At 51.7% G+C, this 20,250-nt stretch overlaps 1 protein-coding gene across 5 annotated transcripts in view; it reads left to right on the top strand.

Moving 5' to 3' along the window:
* CPNE2 (copine 2) overlaps nucleotides 1-20,250 on the top strand; it is a 162,839-nt gene that overhangs the window by 119,154 nt on the left and 23,435 nt on the right. For 4 of the 5 annotated variants that reach the window (XM_075940373.2, XM_075940372.2, XM_075940374.2 and 1 more), the window contains 3 exons: nucleotides 1,386-1,481; nucleotides 11,033-11,084; nucleotides 13,857-13,990. In XM_075940373.2, coding sequence (XP_075796488.1) covers nucleotides 1,386-1,481; nucleotides 11,033-11,084; nucleotides 13,857-13,990 — 282 coding nt within the window. The remainder of the gene's footprint in view (nucleotides 1-1,385; nucleotides 1,482-11,032; nucleotides 11,085-13,856; nucleotides 13,991-20,250) is intronic. The other variant, XM_006121032.5, reaches the window with a different exon arrangement.

Here is a 20,250-nt window from a genome sequence, read left to right on the forward strand (position 1 = left end):
AAACTGCCCCTTCACCTGAGCCTCATGAGCCTGAGGTAACTGGGATAGGCCAGCCATGGGGGTCAAATTGCAGTGTAGACATATCCTTAAGGCCAGTACCCTCCTGGGCTGGACTTGAACCTGCAGCCTAAAGATGAACTGCTGTGTATCCCATTGCCCATCCCTTGGACCATTTGATCCTGTATGCTTCTTTTGGCGTGAATTTCAATGGCTGCAGTTTTTTTGCTGTTTGTTATTCATCCGCGAAGTTCCATGGGGATAAAATGGTTGGTTGCATCAGTAACTTAGTTACTTACAAAAATGCACCTACCGTGTTCTCTCAGAGCATGTACAAAAGCTACTGCCGCACTATATGCCCATCCGCTAATGATAACGAATCCTACCACACTCAGAGCACTTCCCTTTCAAACCACCCCGTTTGAAAAAAAGCCGGAGTGCAATAGAGGATCCTTTCAGCTTGCCTCAAATGGCCTTGCCTTCCCTAGGGGTATGTCTAGACTACATGCCTCTGTCGCCAGAGGCATGTAGATTAGGCTACCAGACATAGTAAAATGAAGCGGCGATTTAAATAATTGCCGCTTCATTTAAATTTACATGGCTGCCGCGCTGAGCCGACAAACAGCTGATCATCTGTTTGTCGGCTCAGCGCGATAGTCTGGACGCGCAGGTGTCGACATCAAAGGTATTTGTCGACCACCCAGGTAAACCTCATCCCAGGAGGTATACCTGGGTGGTCGACAAATACCTTTGATGTCGACACCCGCGCGTCCAGACTATCGCGCTGAGCCGACAAACAGCTGATCAGCTGTTTGTCGGCTCAGCGCGGCAGCCATGTAAATTTAAATAAAGTGGCGATTATTTAAATCACCGCTTCATTTTACTATGTCTGGTAGCCTAATCTACATGCCTCTGGCGACAGAGGCATGTAGTCTAGACATACCCTAGGAGAAAGAAGGGGTCTTTGTAAAGGTTTTTGGTGATCTCGACCATGTTGACTGGTCACGGACTCCCTCCGACGCACTGACACTTCAACAGTGAGGACGTGACCAGTGCCAGTAAACTCTGGGTGCGGGCCTAGAGGAGAAGCAGATTTCAGCATGAAGGGAATGTCACGCTTAAGTTGGCGTATAGTCACTGCAGTAAGCAAAGCCATGCTTCGTGTCCACAGCGTGCTGCTTCGGTGTGCAGTGCACATCCTCACCAGGAGCACTTCCACTGCCTTAGCTGTGTGAGGCATGGTGGGACATTGACTGCTGGCACCCCCCTACCCCAGGCTGAGAGCTGGCGCTCCCTTCCCCCAGGCTGAGCGCTAAAGCCATTTGCCCCATAAAAGTCAGTTCGTACCCTCCTGGCCTTGGTGTGGACCCTGCTACTGTCCCTCCTAGTGCGCTGCTGCGTGGAGCTCTTCATCAGCTGGGGCTGTCTGCCCCCAGGACAAGGAGGACTCCAGCTGTGTACCCTACATGGAGGCAACAGGTAATGTAAGTAATGTTGTTTACACGGACCCTGTGTTGCCATAGCTACACCAACCTACATACTAGGCCTCTAGCAAAGGAGTTCTTAAGGTGATGTAGTGGGTGACTGAGACTTGTGGGAGCAGACACTGATAGAGTTAGGTTGACATTGGCCTAGCTCTGTTGTAGAGAGTGGGCCTTTCCTCTTGCAAACGTACAGCCAGGCAGCTCAGCTGCTCTTGACTGCCCTGTTGGAGCAGTAGGGAAAGGTGATCTCTGAGATGCAGAGGCCCCAAACCATAAACAGCTTATGGATCAACCTTAAGAACTGGCGTTTGTTCTGCCAAGCAGGCAGCTTGTGATGCACAAAGAGCACCAGTGTGCCCAGCTCCATATGGGCTCTGGCTGGCTTCTGCTCTTGCTGAAAGCTGGGATCTGTGGCTCGCCATTGGTGCAGCCCCTCCAGGGAGGGCCACGGGGGAACGTTCTTTTGTTTTATTTAAAAGTAACTGTGTGTAATGTAGTGATAGAGGTGTAGCCGTGTTAGTCTGGGGTAGCTGAGCAAAATGCAGGACAATGTAGCACTTTAAAGACTAACAAGATGGTTTATTAGATGATGAGCTTTCGTGGGCCAGACCCACATCCTCAGATCAAAAATTTTTTGATCTGAGGAAGTGGGTCTGGCCCACGAAAGCTCATCATCTAATAAACCATCTTGTTAGTCTTTAAAGTGCTACATTGTCCTGCATTTTGCTTCTGTGTGTAATGTGGTGTTAAAACATCACCGGGGTGGGGGTGGGGGTGCTCTGGTGGCTCCAGTTTCATACTTAATAGAGTGAAAATCACTTGCTTCAGAGTGACAGTCTCTCGGGAGGTACAAAGACCAAAGGTGATACACACACAAGCAGTCCCAGTACAAGGTCCCTATTTTACAAGTTTTATTGAAGTTACAGTTAACGTTTTGATTGCCCAAGTGCCTAGAAATTCCATGCAGACCGAGACACAAGTTACTAGTACAGTAATTCTGACATCCATGCAATAGTGTTGGACGGAAGTGGGCAATGAGATGGCGGCGACTCTCCAGGGTTAACCCCTGACGGGCTGCCACCGCTGTATTTACCTGCACAGCCGCAGGTACGGGTTTTTGCAGGTTCTGTTGGCTGCAGATTGCCCTTCCTAGGGCAAGTGGGAAGTGACAGGGACCAGGACACCTCTTCCCAAAGCTCCGATTGGCCAGGAACAGCAATCTGTGGCTGTCCGTACCTGCAGAGGTGCAGGTAAGTACAGCAGCAGCAGCCCACCAGAGGCTATCCCCGGCAAACTGCATTTGGCCTACTGACTGTTGACTGCCTACTGTGGATGTTAGGTTTGTTGGCTGTCTCATGACCTGATCGTCACTAGAGTGATGGCTCCTGCTAGAGTCTCCCATAGGGAGTTCAGTTTTCCCATTCTGGGCATCCGCTTATTACAATGTGAATTTGTCTATACGTGTGTTCTGAGCATGTCCAAAAAAGTGCCCACCTTCTTTTATTGGTCTGTCCCTGGAAGCATAAGGGACCCCAATTTTCTACAGGCTGGGTAAGTTCCCTTTATTCTCATTAGCACCGGTGTACAACGTGAATCCCATGATTAATACAATGTCTGAAGCAGATGCATCTTTTTAGAATTTTCATGATCTAATATTAATCTTCTGGGTAATTTTGCCCAATATCATCACTTGGTGCCTCTTTTCCCATAATCTTCGGACTTTGGGTTATTTTCTGGTAATTCATGTCCTCATTTCTCGTCTCCAAGGCCTAAAATCGCTAAGCTAATGTGTGCGACCTACAGGTTCTTGTGTTTCAGTTGGTCTTACTCATGTCTAGTACATGGCGCTGTATTTGGAACTAGCTTATACTTTTATAATCCTACAGATGAACTCTAATTGACACCCAATGAATATATATGCTGTAACACAATCATAACACCACATAATACATGAATAATGAGCCAGACTCATTGGCTGCGGTAGGCAGGGCGGAGGTGTGCTATTCAACTTTGGTCTGTTGCCAGTGGAGCTGAGAGGAAGGCTTGGAAACAAACACTCTCAGAATAATGGTTTGGGCATGTTGCTGGAAGTGTTTGAGGGACAAGCTATTGGTTGACCATATGCTTCAGCCTTCTTTGTGCCTTTTTTTCTCCATCTGCATGTGCTTTTTTCCAGGCTGGGTCTGTGGTCTGCATGCAGGCAGAAAGCCATTTGCCAGCTGCAAGATCACACTCCCCGTGTACACCTTAGAGGTGATTCATCGCTTGCCAGTAAGCACACGTCACTCCTGTCTGTCATGTCACCGGTTTCAATGGGGACAAATTTCAGTAAACAACTTATGGTGAATAATTCCCCCACCAGCGACCGGTCGTCATGACTGACAGAGAAACCAGGAATTGAAAACTTAATGGGATCTCAGAGAACGTGGAAACTCCAAATGCATAATGTGCTCATGTGTGTCTGAATATAGAAAATGGGAAGTTGCCATCTTGCTCAAACGGCTGAGACGTGATCTGGACGGGGATTGAGTCTTTAAAGCTGCTTTTAAAATTCCTAGCCTAGCACTGGCACAATCGTGCTGATAATTCCACAGTCCAGATTTCATTCCTGTGCACATGCAGAAAGGAGAATTCTTCTTTGAGGGATTGCTCGTGCATTCCCGTACAAGCTGCGTGCACGGCCATCGGAAGGCTTTCCCTGGTGCTACACGTTTGGGTCGGCTGTGGCACTCGCTCTATACCCCTGCCGATTTGACTCCTGCTCAGCTCCTTCTTGCCAGAGCAGTCCAACAGAGGCGAGGCAGGAGGGTCTGGAATGGACACGAGCAACACATCTCGAAGAACAACAGTTACGAAAGGGAAGTAACCGTGTTGGGCGATGGTTCATGTGCATTCCGATACGTGACTTACCCGCAGTTTGTACTGAGGAGAAGTGGGACCTCAGCTGGTCACGGATTGTCGGGCAGCTCTGCCAAGTGCTGCATAGTCCCATGCCTACTGGGAGATGGTGTAAAGCGCCAAAAAGGTGTGCACGGAGGACCACGTCGCTGCCCTGCAAATGTCCTGAATACGGACCTGTCCCAGAAAGGCCACCAGCACTTCAGCCAGATTGTAGCAAAGTTTAAGACACAAAGTGATCCAGGACAAAAGGTGCTGGGATGTAATCGGGAGCCCCTGTGTAACTTGCTCTTCTAGTCCTGGGTCCTCAGTGCTGCCCAGTGATTAACTTTTCCTGTTATTCAAAATCAAAATGGCAAATACTCACTGAGACCGCGGTCTTGTTCTAAAACAGGCTCTGTGATGGGACTTTTCACCCCCTTACGGTTGTTCTGTTAATTTTTAAATAAGACCCTACCCGGGTGTAATAAAAGGTTCATGCGGTACACTCAGCATGTTAACATTTGACCACACATGACAACAGAGAACATGTCTGTTGTAGTGTGAAGATCAGAATAGCAATGGGGAAGATCATTAAAGATAAGAGTCGTATAAATCATGCTTTGTTCTCACAGTGCTCCTGTTGCCATGGCACTGCAAAATGCTTTCAAAGAACAGATATGAATAAGCTATTTTGCACACAAATGGAAATGTTAGAAATGTCAAAGAACATCTTGAAATGTTAGTATCTCCATAAGGAGAACTTGGAGCAATCTCCCTGTCAGGCATGGGAGAAGGAAGCAGATGGGTTGAGGCTTCAGTGGGAAGATACAGAGGGTATACGGCATTGTACAGATTTTTGCACAAATCCCATTCTCCAACCCCATTGATATCCTTGCTGCTTAATGCTTGGTGTGAGATCTGGGTTCAAGGGTAGACACTCTGGCTAAGTCTACACTGCAGCCTTGGTCGGCAGAGACAATGCAAATGAAGCGCTCATTAGCATTTCTCACGCTCTCATTTGCATAGTCTCTTCCGATCCGTTTTGCGGAAGAGGTTTTTGTGCAAAAAAACCACAGTATAGAGGGGGCAAAAAACCCTTTTGCGCAAGATCCTGTAGACCTGCTTTTTTGAGGAATAAGGGTTCTTGTGCAAAAGGGGTTTTTTTTTGTGCAAAATGGCCCCGTGTACACTGCGGTTTTTTGCGCAAAAACCTCTTCCGCAAAACAGATTGGAAGAGACTATGCAAATGAGAGCACAAGAAATGCTAATGAGCGTTTCATTTGCATTGTCAATGCCGACAAAGGCTGCAGTATAGGGATAGCCTCTCTGATCCAGCCTGATTTGATTTCTGAGTTGGAAGATGAACCTTTCCAGAGCAAAGGTTGTTTGTTATGACAGTAGCACCAAGGTCTGCAACAGAGTTTGGAGGCTTTGAATGAATAGCCAGTGTTCTAGAAGGCTGACAGTCTATCTATATCAGATAAAGGGCCTATGAGCCCCATTTTACAGATGGGGAAATTGAGACACAGAGACCAGGGACTTGCCCGAGGTCTGTTGCTAAGCTGGAAATTGAACCCAGATCTCCTGAGTACCAGTTCTGAGCCTTGTCCGCAGGCTATGGACGCTACTCTGGCTCCACTCTACAAGCAGCACTCGCAGGCGCAGTCTGGCTGAGCACAAGGCTTTTTTGAAGATATCCTGAATAATTTAGCAGTGACGTCCCCATCCACCCTTAGCCATGAGTAGTGAGAAGGAAGGTTTCTGATTGCAGGCACGTATGCGGTGGGTGTGAAGGATGCGAACGCATCCCCCATGATCCTCTGTGGTCCTGATTCTGGCCAGTGGGGACAGTGCGTTGCTCCAGCCTCTCTCCCCCATGCTCTGGCCGGCTGGGGGAAGGCAGGAGCGGTGCATTGCTTCCCTCCCTCTCCCGTGCTGCAGCTGGCCATGGGAAGGCCGAGGCGGATCCCCCACTCGGGGAGCGAGGGGAGGGAGCGAGCTGCGCCCAGTGGGCAGTCAGGGCTAGGTGGGCCATGCCTGGGGCTGCAGGTGGGGTGGAGGGGAAGAGCTGAGAGCACGGAGTGGGCCTGCAGCGCTGCTGCTCCGTGCTAGGGCCTGGAGACTCCCCGCCCCAGGTCATCCCAGGGCTAGTTTTCTGCAGGCACCCCCGGCCCCATCCTGCAGCCCTCCCGGGCCACGCAGCTCGTGACTTCCACAGGAGTTTGCCCTGAAGTGACCACAGCTCTCAGGCCCAGGCCTGCCGTGGCCAGCTGGTTTGAGTAAAGCGTGCTGCAAATCTGCAGCTGTGCAGGGGGACCCTGAGCGCATCCCGGGAGCGTATGAGGCAGCACGGGGCTGCTGCAGTGTGGGGACAGCAGCGCCACTGCTGCTGCCAGGATGTCTTCCCTCCTCTCGCCGCTCTCCACTGCAGCAGTTGCATGGGTGTGTTACAAGCGTGGGCAAGGAGCAGCGGTGAAAGGACTTAGCATTTCTCACAGGTACCGGCCTGTTGCAACCTGGGTCCCAGCCAGCTCTCTCAATAGCTCCTTGCTGGCTTTTGCTGCAGCTCAGCCAGCTCTTGCCAGAGCTGCACACCAGGGCACATCCACCCGCTTATTTCACCTCTGTGAGGAGCCGAGCTTGCTGCCCCAGGTAGAAATGGGGCTCTGTGTTTGGAGAGACGAGGTGGGTGTGAGGCGTTATCTTTCCTTGGTCCAGTTCTGTCAGCGGGAGACAAGCTTGGAGCCACATAGAGCTGATCTTCTGCTAGGTGTAAGGCAGTAAATTCCCCCCTTTGTCTGAAGCAGGGGTGGGGGCTGCTGACCCACAGAAAAATCAGTTGGAGGCCACACAAAAGTGAGAAGCCCCTGACTGAGAAGGAGAAAGACACTTGTCACATTGCCCTCCACATCAGAGCCTAGGCGGGCCCATGCTGATAGATTTTTGTGTGATCCAACCCTGCAAGCAGGTGGGGAGAGCTGGAGGGTTAGCGCAGGCTCCCCAGTGCTGGGGTGGGGAGTCTTGAGCCTCCAGGGCCGGAACCAGCAAGCTGGGGGCCGCATTCGGCTCCCAGACCTGAGGTTCCCCACTCTGGTCTGAACTGTCAGCCCTAGTGCGTAAGGTCATCGGTATACAATGTCTCAAGTCTCAGGTGCAAAGCTTAGTGGGGCAGAAAGGGAGGGAAAACAGTTTTTTTCAGTGGTACAACAATGTACCTGAGCTCCTCTGAGTTTTTCAGAGGGTAGCCCTGTTAGTCTGGATCTGCAAGAACAGCAAAGAGCCTGTGGTACCTTGAAGACGGACACGTTTATTTGGGCATAAGTTTTCATGGGCAGGAGCCCACTGCATCGTGCATCTGGTGAAGTGGGCTCCACGGGCTCTGTTAGGAGGATGGGCGAGCGCTGTGTTGCAGGGGGAGGAGCGGGCGGGGCCGGTGTCTGTACAGCATGGCCTGGGGAGCACCCCCCCATCCGGAGAAGCGGCCCAGGCCTGGCCCCATTGGCCAGAAGCCCCGCCCACCCTCACCTGGCATGGAGCTTACGGAAGAGGCGGCTGAGGGAGCTAAGGCATCTGGCCCAAAGCCCACTGAAACCAATGAGATGCTTTCCACTGACTTCAAGCAGCATTCAGTTAGCCCAAAGGAACGGTTGTTGGTTGGCTCTGGAAAGGGCTGCACCATCAGTTCTCCTTCGCTGGGAAGCCTGAAGGCCTTAAAAATAGGAATGGGGTTAAACTGGGAAACGTCCGGGAGCCGGAGAAGCTGAGAGGTTCGTAGGTGCGCAATGATTCAGTCGGCATGTTGCCATCTTGCAGCGGGCCCTGATGTGTAATGTCTTGGGAACGCTGCCAGCCCAGGCAAAGCGGCAGTACACAGCTCAGCCACCAGAGAGTTGGTACATGCCTCAGTCACTGCGCCAGGCTTGCGCACGTGAATGGCCCTGAAGCAGCGCGAAGATCCCCAGAAGGGAAATGGTAACGTTGCCTTGTGCCTCTTCGGCTTTCAGCGCAGAGAAGAGTTTTAGGACTTTGACCGAGTTTTTTTTTTCTCATTGACTCTTACAAAAAATAGTCTTGTTTGCTAGTTAACGTGTGTTAAATGGAGATAGTGGATGTGCCAAAGCATTTCACTGGCAGGCAGGACAGCTTTTGTGCCATATGCAGGGATAGTTAACACTAACTTCCCTTGCTAGGTTTATTTCACTAGCGTCATTAATGTTCATGGACTGTAAAGTGCTAAGGATCTCACGGCACTTTACATACATTAATTAACCATCAAAACCCATAAGAACGGGGGATTTATTATTCCCTGTATCGGTAGGAGAATGAGGCACAACGAGTTGATATAACGAGTATAACTAGTGGCCTAACTAACCAGCCTGATTGTCAGAGGTGTGGGGGATGTTCAGTGCTACTGCTAAGCAGACAAGTTGTTAGATGCCTGCACTATTAGTTTAGGTGCCTACATTTAATCACCGGAGTTTGACAGGTAGGTCCTAAGTGAGTTATTTACAGGTTGGGCCTCCCTGGTCTGGCACCTCGGGACCTGGCCGGTCCCAAATGAGGGAGTCTGCTGGACCAGGGGAGGTCAATTCCATCCCTCTGCTGAGGGGAGTCCAGGCTTTCCTGGGGACTGTCAGCAGACCTAGTGGAGCTCCCTTGCCCCCAGGTCACCAGCTCCCAGCTCCCCTGGCCAGTCCCTGCTGCCACAGCTCTGGTGCCCTGGGGCCATCAGGCTCCACTCACCCCAAGGCTGCCACAGCCCCAGGGCCACTGGGGCTGCTGCGGCTCATGAGCACTGGTGTCGCCACAGCTCCAGGGTACCAGGGCTGCTGTGGCTCTGAGGCCACTGAAACTCCACTCTCCAGTGCTGCTGGGATCCAGTATCCCAGGGCCATTGGGGCTGCCGCAGTAGCTGGAACTTCACTCCCCAGGGTCACTGGGGCTCTGCTGTTCTGTGTCGTGAGGGCTGCCATGGCTACCGTGCTCTGGAGCTGCCAGGGCTCCACTCCTCAGGGCCACCAGAGCAGTCGTGGCTCCACTACCCTGGGGCCACCACAGCTCCGCTGCCCGGAAGCTGCCGCAGTGCCACTGCGGCCAACCCCGCGGCCACCCAGCCCTGGAGTCCAGGGGCTCTCGGTCCAGCAATATCCGTGGTCTGATGGACCAGAGAGTCCCGGACAAGAGAGGTTCATCCTGTACCAACATCAAATCCCTGGCTGAGCTAGTACAAGAGCCCGAGTTCTGGCTCCACTCCAGTGCTTAACCAATACTCCCCGTCTCTGTAGCCGCTAGTGGTGGATCTCTCTGGCACTGATTTGTCTTCCCTGAGATTCTCAGTGGGGCCCATACCCATCCATCTGCTTCCGACATGGAGTTGAGCTGCAGAACAAGGTTGCTAGTGGTCTCCAGGAGTCATTCCTCTCTGCTCAGAGAACAGTGTGGCGCTCTTCATTCAAAGAGGGATTCCCAGCCTCTTTCCTAACATCACACACTCTGTCCTTCACCCTGGATCTTTCCCTGGGGGGGCCTGGGATCCTTTGCACATGCCACTGGGGCGTTTCAATGGAGTTGTTCCAGGAAATAGTGCAGTGGCTTCTGGCAATCACGAGTGCAGACCTGCGGAGCAAATCGTCTACCCTGCAAAGCCAGAGATGGGCACTGAGACCTGGCTCAGTCTGAATTTCTTCTGCTGTTCCTATTGCTTTGGGATGCACCTTGCTCTCGCTTACGCTGGAAGCCCAACTGGCACAGCGTTCAGCGCGTAGTTCATTCACGTGGCATGCGCAGAACTGTTAGGAGCAATAAGAAGCAATCGCCTCATAGTGTAATTGATGCTGGGAAAAGCTTCCTGAGGAGAGCTCTGTGATTAGCTATTAATTTTGCAGATGGCCGCTCTGAGTGGCCATGTAACTGCTAGGAAACGCCAGGCACTTTTGGCTTGCCTGCACCCCAAGAATCCCCTTTCAGAAGCATGTTCCCATTTCCAGAGAGGCGGGTAACTCCTCCCGTATGATGTTAATCGACCCTGAGAGTGTCTTGCTACTGCCGAGGAAGGTGGGCTGCCATAAGCATTTTCTTTGACGTTTGGGTGAGCCTATCCAGTCAGTTCCAGGGATTTGCCTTTCTCATCGCCTCTGCAGTGCCAGCTTGCAAAGAGACGGGGAACAGGGTTGTGTCCACAGTGAGGACTCTGGGTAATGTGGTTAAGGTTGTTTGAGCCTTTCGTGACCTTACCTGGAATTAAAGTTAGATCTCCCAGTGAGTGTGAGCTGGGCAATGTGTGAGATGTCAGCCAACCGGCCCTTATCAGCCCTCATCCTCAAAGGCACGGAGGTGTCTCGTGCCCACTGGAATCACTAGGAGCTGGGCACCTGTGTACCTTTGGCGATTTGGGTCCCTCCGCCTGTGTCTTCCTCCAAGTAGGCAAAGGGAAGCAACATGGACAAAGCCAGTTTCCTGCTGTTCTGCAAGGAACTATTGATGGGAATCCCGATTTCAGAGGAAGCTGAGTGGAGGATCAGGCAAAAGGAACTGTCCCCTCCCCCAAAGCTGATGTCTGTGTTAATTTTCACTTTTCCCGCCCTTGGCATAAGTGGGGGGATAGGAAAGCTTGCAGCGCCACCCCCTGATTTTGTTTCCATGTCAATTTGGGTTGTTGTTTTCCCCACCAGGTATCTCACGAATTTGCCATTAACTTCAACCCCACCAACCCTTTCTGTTCCGGTAAGTACATGCTTGGGCCCAGCCCTCTCCAGCCTGGGCACCTACATTTGGAAGGTTTTCTGGGTAGTCATAGGAACATGTTTGGTAACATGAAAACTTGAAGAATCGTACTTGGAACTGCAGCAGGCGAGGGGTCTCCCCCCGCTATCTTACAGGTGGGATTTTGAAGCGCATCTGAGTGACTGAGGAGCACAAATCCCGTTGACTTTCATGTGAGTTGAGCTCCTGAGTCACTTGGGCGATCTTGAAAATCCTATTCTAAAACAGACCCTTAGACCCAGATCCTGCAAGTTGCTGTGTGCTAGCAGATTGCTGTGCCTGTAGGGGAGCCCTGGTGGCAGTAATTCTCCAGGAAGGACACTCACCTCCCGGCTTGTAAGAAGTTGCAAGTTAGGAGGTCATAATGGTAGCTGCAAATTCACATATAGCAGCTGGCCCTCTATAGCTGTGCTACAAGGCTTTACCACTTGGAATCAGCTATATTCAAACCTAAGAACAGCCAGCCTGGGGCAGACCACAATCCCATCTAACCCAGTATCATGTCCTCTGACAGCAGCCTATGCCAAGTGTACCAGAGGGAGTGAAAAAACCAGCAATCATTATATGATCCAAACCCCCATCCCTTCCCTCATTCTTTGGAGCCAAAGGCCTTAAAGAAGAGGAGAGAAAATTCTTAGTTCCAGCTGATATTCATTCTGTCTTCAAAGTGTGTGTGTGTGTGTGTGTGTGTGTGTGTGTGTGTGTGTGTGTGTGTGTGTGTGTGTGTGTGTGTGTGTGTGTGTGTGTGTGTGTGTGTGTGTGTGTGTGTTCAGAAGCAGCTAGATGTAGCTTTTGCAGGAGTGGACTTTTTAAAAGAGAGGTGAAGGGATGGGGGAAAATATAAATGGAGCTGAGAGTCCAGGGCACAGTTAGGAATTGAACCTCAGTCCAGCCACAGTCCAGCCTTGCATCTGTACAAAGTCTTTGGCGGAGGCTGGTCTCCTAGGTGATAAAAGCGCACACGACCCTCTGGGGAATCGGTGTCACGCTGTTCTAGTGAGGATGGAATGCAGCGAGTGGTCTGAGGCTGCAGGAAGGAAATAGCCAGTGTGCTTCCTTCCCTTTACTCCTAGATATTTCCATTTGAGCGATGTAACGCTCGCTGGTCCAAGCAGCTTGGGTTCCTGCTTCCCAGTCAGTCAGAGCTGGGCGTCACAAGTGAGCAGAGGAAGAGTGCAGAGCCACATTCTGCCAGTCCTCTGATGTGTGTGCAGGTGGTTCCCTTTTGAAATTCCATCTCCCTTTGCACCCACGTTGCAGAGCAGAATTTGGCCTCATTTTTTCAGAAGTGAGGAAAACGTTTTTCTCGGCTAAGCAAGCTAACAAGAGAGAATACAGATAGAGATGTAGCCGTGTTAGTCTGGTGTAGCTGAAACAAAAAACAGGACTATGTAGCACTTAAAGACTAACAAGATGGTTTATTAGGTGATGAGAGCCAGCCATGCTCAAGTGCTTGGATAACCCGAGCTTGTAAATCTGCCACCATCAGTACAAGTGCCCTGCGAGCTTGTAGGAAAATTCAGACAAGGATACGATAGGGATAGATCAGAGTTATCACATGGTCAGCCACAGCAAACAGTCCGTAAGGAGTCTGCTCTAGGGATGGATTATTTTCTTACCTAGCCTGAGCTGAGACAGTCCTGTATCCCTGTTCCAACGAACTCACCAACATGTACGCACCTGAGCTGGGCTATTAGTAGTGAAAGCAAAAGAGCCTCTTACAATGCTCAGATCAGAGTGACACTTTCAAAACTTAAGTGAAACTCCTTGGTTCACATTTCCAGACAGACTGTTCCTGTGACTGTGGCTTCTCTCCACTATTTCCCCTGCTCTGGGGCTGCCTCAGTTCCTTCCTAGGCATGCTGAGATTCTTTAAAAGCATCTGTTTGTGCTCCTGCTCAGTCAGTCTTTGCATGGCTTGGTGTGGTTCCCAAAACCAAAAGGAAGCCCTGTCTGAATCCAGGCATTAGAAGCCCTCTCTCAATCACAGGGCTCAGACGTCTGCTGGACAAGGGTTGTCAAGAAGAAAGGTATTTGAAGCCTTGTTTCCTGAAGTTCTGAGCAGGCACAACTCCAGAGGAAATCAGCGGGGGTATGTCTACACTACCCTCCTAATTCGAACTTATTCCACGAGGAGTACAGCTAGTTCAGATTAGGAAGCCTAATCCGAACTAGCTACTCCGTGCTGCGTGTAGCCGCGCGGCACGGGGTTCGAACTGCCAGCATTTAAAAATGGCGCCGGCCGGCTTCATGCAAATGAAGCCTGGGAAATTCAAATCCCGGGCTTCATTTGCAAGTGCGGTATGCCTACATTACCCTCCTAGTTCGAATTAGGAGGGTAGTGTAGACATACCCCGGGTGGTTTCTAGAAACACTGGTGTTGAACTGAGGCAGTGTGGCCCAGTAGTTAGGGCACTGGACTAGAACCAAGGAGACCTAGGGTATATGTTTATTCAGCCACTGGCCTCAAACAACTTTACCTCTCTTTGTCTGTTTATCTTACCGTGTGTTCCTTGTCATTCTGATTGGTTAGCTAATGGGTAGGCGATGGCGCTGTTTGTCTCTTGTGGAAGTGGACTCAGATCTGTGGTGGAATGACAAGAAGCCGCTGTAATATAAGTAGCAAAGTGAAGTTTAGCTTTAGTGATCTCAAGCTTGTGCCTGTTGTTTCGACGTGTATGTCAAAGGTTACTGTAGCCGGCTGTCTGTCTGATTTGTCTGGTTCTCTTTCAGGAGTGGAAGGCATTGTCCAAGCATACTCAGCTTGTCTGCCTCACATACGCTTCTACGGACCAACCAACTTCTCTCCCATTGTCAATCATGTGGCTCGGTTTGCCGCTCAGGCTACGCAGCAGGAGTTTGCAGCAGTAAGTTAACAAGCGTCTGTTTTTTAATCTGTATCTCTGCCTTGGCTTGGAATTTAAGCAAGACTCATTAAGCTTTCCGTCTTGTTATCTCCTAGAGGACACTGGATCATAGACGTGCAAAATGAAAAGGACTTCTTAGATAACTTAACAGGCTGTGGTTCCTAGGTGGAGGATGTATCAGATGGTAGTGATACATACCACCCTTGATGTTCACCATTAGGCCAGTAACTAGGTCTGTTTGAACGCTGATGGAATGTATCCCCAGTAGAGGCATGGAACGGCTCTATCTAGGGAAGAACTCATTTCATGTGTGCTTAGACAGTGTTGATCTCAGTAAGACCTGATGCTGTAGGTTCATGACCAAGGCAGAGTCAATGGAATTCAGAGACTATGAAGCACTTGAGGTTCTGTCCAGGGTCTCGTAGCTTCCATCGCTGCAATGTCTGAGCATCTTGTAGGCACCATGGAATTGAACCTCAAGGCCCCTGCGTGGTAATGGAGTGTCACTCTCTCCAGGGTGCTGATGGGGAACTGAGACACCAGGCGACTTGCCCAAACACGTAGCAAATTGGTGCCAGAGCCAAGAATTGAACCCAAGTCTCATGAGCCTCAGTTTAATCCCAGGGGCTGTCCTGCCTTCTCCTGTGCCATCTGTGCTTTGAGGGCATGCTGAGACGCAGCCAGTCCCCCGTGCATATCCACTGCCATCACCATGTCCGAGCACGTCACACTCTAGCGCACTCAGCCTTGCCTACCCCTGTGAGGCAGGGCAGTGCTTTGTCCCCAGTGCCAGAGGAGGAACTGAGGCACTAAGGCTGAGTGGCTTGGCCAAGGTCACACAGAGCAGGAGACCAGAGCAGGAGACTGAACCTGGGTCTCCCAAGCCCCAGGCTGGTGCTGAAGCCACCGGTTTAGGCCTCCGATCTGCTGTTTTTTCTTTTGCACTTAACGCACCAGCAAACAAATGTCTGATTTATTTATTGACTTAACACGGGTGGTCTCAGTTCCAAAGTGAAACGTGGGCGAGATTCGGGAAAGCATTCGGCACTGGTGTTAATTTTGCTCCCATTAAAGGTTAGTGAGGTCAGTGGGAAATTTGCTAATTGCTACAACTTTTGGATGATAAATTTGTCCTGCTCCAGTCCCCCCACAAAGGCAGGTAGTTCGAACTAGGATTCCTATTCCGAACTACTAGTACACCTCGTTAGCACGAGGTCCACGAGGTGTACTGGTAGTTCGGAATAGGAATCCTAGTTCGAACTACCTAGTTCGAGCCCCGTGTAGCCGCGCTGCACGGGGTTCGAACGAGCGGGGTTTTAAAAATGGCGGCTCCCCGCTTATGCAAATGAAGCCCGGGAAATTCAAATCCCGGGCTTCATTTGCAAGTGCGGTATGCATACATTACCCCGCTAGTTCGAACTAGGAGGGTAGTGCAGACGTGGTGCAAGCTGCCTTTTTCAGGCCATGCGCAAGGAAAGCTGACTTGCACAGTGGGGAATAAAAGGTACTTCAAGAATTATACAGAAGACCCACATTATCTCCTGTTTCTGTCTTAGGCTGTCTGTAGATGACTAGAATGCTGGTGAGATCATGATGTAGCAGTAGGAAAGAGAAGAGATTCTTCTTCTTATGGGTTTTAAAACTCTTTGGTTTACTTTGCTCCAACACACAACTAGCAGTTAGGAGGAAAATCCTTATTAAAGGTACAGCATCCCCCCCTTTTCAGCTAAGGACAAAGAAAGTTTCCACTGCAAATGTCTGAGCTTTCCAGGGAGGACTTGATATGCCAAAGGTGGAAAGCAGTCGGTGAAGAAAACTCTATTTTTGTAAACACCTTTCAGATGTTATAAAGAAGCCACAAAGGGGGAACAGCCTATTGTTTATTTCCTTTGCAAGGACATTCCACTTAACAGTATCCTCAGCATGTCCCGATTAGCCGAGATGCTTTTGTCTCTAATGCTACTTAAAGTGCTGATTTTGACACAGTCTCGAGCCAGCCAGGCGCCTCGAGCGAAGGGACGTTTTTTTAACAAAGTTAGAAAAAAATGTGACAACTCTGTTGACAATTTTAAGCCATGTGGGCAAACTGCCAATTTTGTGCCAGCATCCCAGTTCCCAAATGCTGCTTCAAGCCACTCTATCATCCCTGAAGTCCTAGTTAATGAACCCATCAGACTGTTTACACACATGCCAGAAAGCTGCTTGTTTTCTCTTGGGGTGCCCCTTGTGGCTCCGCTCTCTTTCATTAACACGAGGCTGTCTCAGTCTGGAGAGGCTGTCCTGGGATGTCGGCAGTGGTTTACGAGGCCAGGACTTGCAGATTCCTTTCTGCTTAAGCAGGTGGGAAGGAAGGGCTGGAAGGAACAAGGTGATTTAAAGAGACTCCTGCAGCTAAAATAAAATAACGGCCAAAGGGAAGAGACTCCCGCTTCTGCAGGCAGATGGGTGTGGACCAGTTTGTCAAGCATTGGAATCCCACACGCATCGTCAGACTGAACGGTCCTGGGCACCAAGAACTTCAGAGCTACTAGGCCCTTATGGTACCAGATCTAGGCAAGCGATGGGCTTCCTCCGGCCTGTGGGCTGTGCCGGGGGGAGGGGAAAGCAGCTATGCACACAGAAGCTCTCCCTGTGCTCACTTGCAGGCTCCAGCCCCGTCACTCTTATTGGCCAGGAATCACTGCACCAGCTATGAGCCCCAGTTCCCTGCCCCTCCCTCCCATACCCCACCTTCCTGCTCCTGCACCCTACCCCCTGCCCAGGCCCCCACCCCTGGTAGCCCCCTCCCACACAATGAGCCCCTCATTTTTGGCTCCACCCCAGAGCTTATTGGGGCATAAAATCTACTAGCCCCAGAAAAGTTATTCTGGCCCTGGGGGAAGCCCCGAGCCTCAGCACAGTCCCCCATCTACCGTGGGGCTGGGGCATGAGGGGAGTGTGGAGAGTGCCGTTTTCTCTCTTGCTCAGTTGGGAGTAGGGATGTAAGCGACTAATCGATAAGCAAATGCTCATCAAGTGGTCAAGTAGGAACTCGACTAGTCGCTTCCCCCAGGGCCAGAAAGATGCAGCAAGGTGGGGAGCATGATCTGGTGCTGGGGGGAGCCAGCTTAAAAGCCAGTTCCCCGCAGTCCCGTGTCCGGGGGCGGGGAGGCAGGGGATAGCGGGGAAACAGTGCAAGCGGGGACTGACTCGCGCCAGTCTGACAGCTGCTTCTCTCCCTTGGAAATGTATAAGAGCCGCCTGCAGCTCTTGTACATCTCAAAGGAAGAGTCACAGAGGGGAACGCGCGCCAGTGGGGACTGCTTCTGCCCCTGCTGGGTCCCGCTGCCCCTCTCCCTCTGCAATGAACAGGAGCCGAGGACGATTCTGGTGCATTTGAAAGGCAGAGGCACAGCAGAATAGCAAGCGCCCCCTTATCAAGTAATTGAGTAGTGGATAGAAAATCTATTGACTACTCAATTAGCTGATTCATCGAAATTTAACATCCCTAGTTGGGAGCCAGGCCAGTGAGGGTTTGTGGGGGGAGGGAGGGGTTGCATCTCACTTGCGTGTGGCCCCCACCATCCAAAAAGGTTCCTCACGCCGGCAATAAGTGGCCAAAGTCTGCAGTGGCCTGTGTCTATGAACCTTTTCCTGCATCACCTCTCTCAGGCTCTTGCTCCACCACTCTTGTCAATGTACCTTCCTTCAGGGCCTGGATCCCTGGGGGGCTCTGCTCTCCCCGTGGGCTTCTTTCCTTCCAGAGAGTGGCTGCAGACGCCCTCCTTGCAGTCCCATTTGCTGACAACTTCCTGCTTTCTGTCAGCCCCGACTGTTCCTGCTCACTGGGCTCCATCGTCAATCCAGGGTTACTTAGACCACCTCATTCCCCTCAGCTGTAGCATGTCTGTATAACTGGCCCTTTCTCGCCTCACGGGCCCTCCCTAGGCGAGGTTGTGACGCACGCCCCATGGCACGGGTGCCCACGCTAGAGCTGTCCAACCCAGGCCCAGCGTGCTGTGCTGGAGCCAGCCTGTGGGGTGTATGGATGTCCCCGGCTCGGTGCAGAACCTTGGCTTTGGTCTGCAGAGACCCCTGAAGCCTTCCCAGTGGCAGAGTGAGCTTTGAAGCTGTGAAGAGAGTGCAAACGAGGGCGTGGCTGCTGTGCGGCTGCTGCGCCACTGTGGAGTGCTGCCAGTGCAAACTGCTGGTTTGACCGCCCCCGCTAGGGGTTGCATTGGTGCAGCTTCCCTGGTTGTTAGTCACCAGAGGCTAAAAGTGGGGCTAGTTCCCTTCGAGGAAGGCTGAGGTCTTACCTGCTTACGCAGCGGGCGCCACATTTGCTACCCTAACTGCAACCAGGATATTGCCATACTGGCGACAGATCCGCCTTCTGCCTCGGGCCGATGAGCAGCACGATGCTGTCAGTCGGTCTGTGCGCGCGCGGAGATGGCTCTGTTCCACCCACTTAGAATCCTAGAGCTGGAAGAGACCTCAGGAGTCATCAAATCCAGCCCCCTGCCCAAGGCAGGACCAATCCCAACTAAATCAACCCAGCCAGGGCTTTGTCAAGCCGAGACTTAAACACCTCTAGGGATGGAGATTCCACCCCCTCCCTAGGTAACCCATTCCAGTGCTTCACCACCCTCCTAGGGAAATCGTTTTTCCTAATATCCAACCTAGACCTCCCCCACTGCAACGTGAGTCCATTGTTCCTTGTTCTGCCATCTGTCACCACTGAGAACAGCCTCTCCCCATCCTCTTTGGAACCCCCCTTCAGGAAGCTGAAGGCTGCTCTCAAATCCCCCCTCACTCTTCTCTTCTGCAGACTAAACAAACCCAACTCCCTCAGCCTCTCCTCATAAGTCATGTGCTCCAGCCCCCTCATCATTTTGGTCACCCTCTGCTGAACCCTCTCCAATGCATCCATGTCCTTTCTATAGTGGGGGCCCCAGAACTGGACACAATATACCAGATGTGGCCTAACCAGAGCTGAATCAAGGGGAATGATGACATCTCTGAATCTGCTGGCAATGCTCCTCCTAATGCACCCTAATATAGCATTAGCTTTTTGGGCTACAAGGGCACCCTGCTGACTCATATCCAGCTTCTCACCCACGCTGTGCCCCTGTCCCAAATGGCAACTGGTCTGCCTTCACATTGCCTGTCTCCAGCAATTTTCCCAGCTGCCTGCAGTGACAGCTCTGCTTCTCTTCCTTCTACATTCTGCCTTTTGGTTTCAAGTTTGCCAGAAACCACCTGGGACATTAGCCCGTGCTGAGGCGGGAGAAGGTGCAGTGTCTCCTCGTGGGACGTGGTGACATCTCAGCAGTGGGCACATACACACTCTGGGCTCGTGCCCGGCTGGAGGGGGCGTGAGTGCCGACTCGGACAGGAAATGGCCTCAGAGGCTGTGTTTAACAACCAGGCTATTTGCTTAATGATAGTGAAGGTAATATTTCCAGGTTGCTATGGTTACATGGCAGAATCCAGGGTCCCTTCTCGCAGTGATCTCTTGGGGGTGAGGTCTTGGCCCCAGGGCCAGCGCAGCAGGAGCTTGAGGAGTTTGCAGTTGCAGAATGGCTGCCTCCAGCCACGCAAAGCGACAGGATGGGGGGTAGTGTGCCCCTCCACCCCTACCCCATGCAAGGGGCTAGAGAGTGGAAGCAGGGAAACCGGGCCACTGGCGGAATTGCGGGTGTTTGTCTGAGGTCCTGGGATCTTCCCCTTTTGGGCCCCAGGGATGGAATTGTTGGGCTGCAGGGACCCTCAGCTGGGACAGGGGAGCCTGAGAGCGGTGGCCTGTTCCAAGCTGGGTAGTGGATTGGGTGGGGCTTGCCATGTGCTGCCCCTTTTGGAGGAAGGCCTTGGTTTCCCTGTTGGCTGGGGCAGAGGTGGCTGCACCTCGCTGCTGAGCGCTGCAAAATCCAGAGGTTGCCTGGACTTGTCAGGAGCCCCAAGGGGGCATGCAGCATTGCTGTTGCTGTTCCTACCCCCATCCTATGGCCATTGCTCACCCCACTGGCCCACACACACCTTGGCTCCAGGGCTGGGGAAGCAGGGCGGAGGAAGAAGCCTCCTTCACTCCAGCAGCCCCAGCCCCCCGGTTGTCCAGACCCCCAGCCATCTGACCAAAACCTTCCTGTGGAACGTGGTTGGAAAGGCGATGGGGTTGTTGGTTTTGTTGTCCTGGGCCAAATACAGCCGTGCCTCGCATCTGGGGGGCAGCGCCATGGTATGGGGACTCAAGAAGGAGGGTCTAAGCATGAGGTGTAAGCACT

This window comes from Pelodiscus sinensis, chromosome 12, assembly GCF_052426305.1.
Source record: "Pelodiscus sinensis isolate ZL-2025 chromosome 12, ASM5242630v1, whole genome shotgun sequence".
Lineage (NCBI taxonomy): Eukaryota > Metazoa > Chordata > Testudines > Trionychidae > Pelodiscus > Pelodiscus sinensis.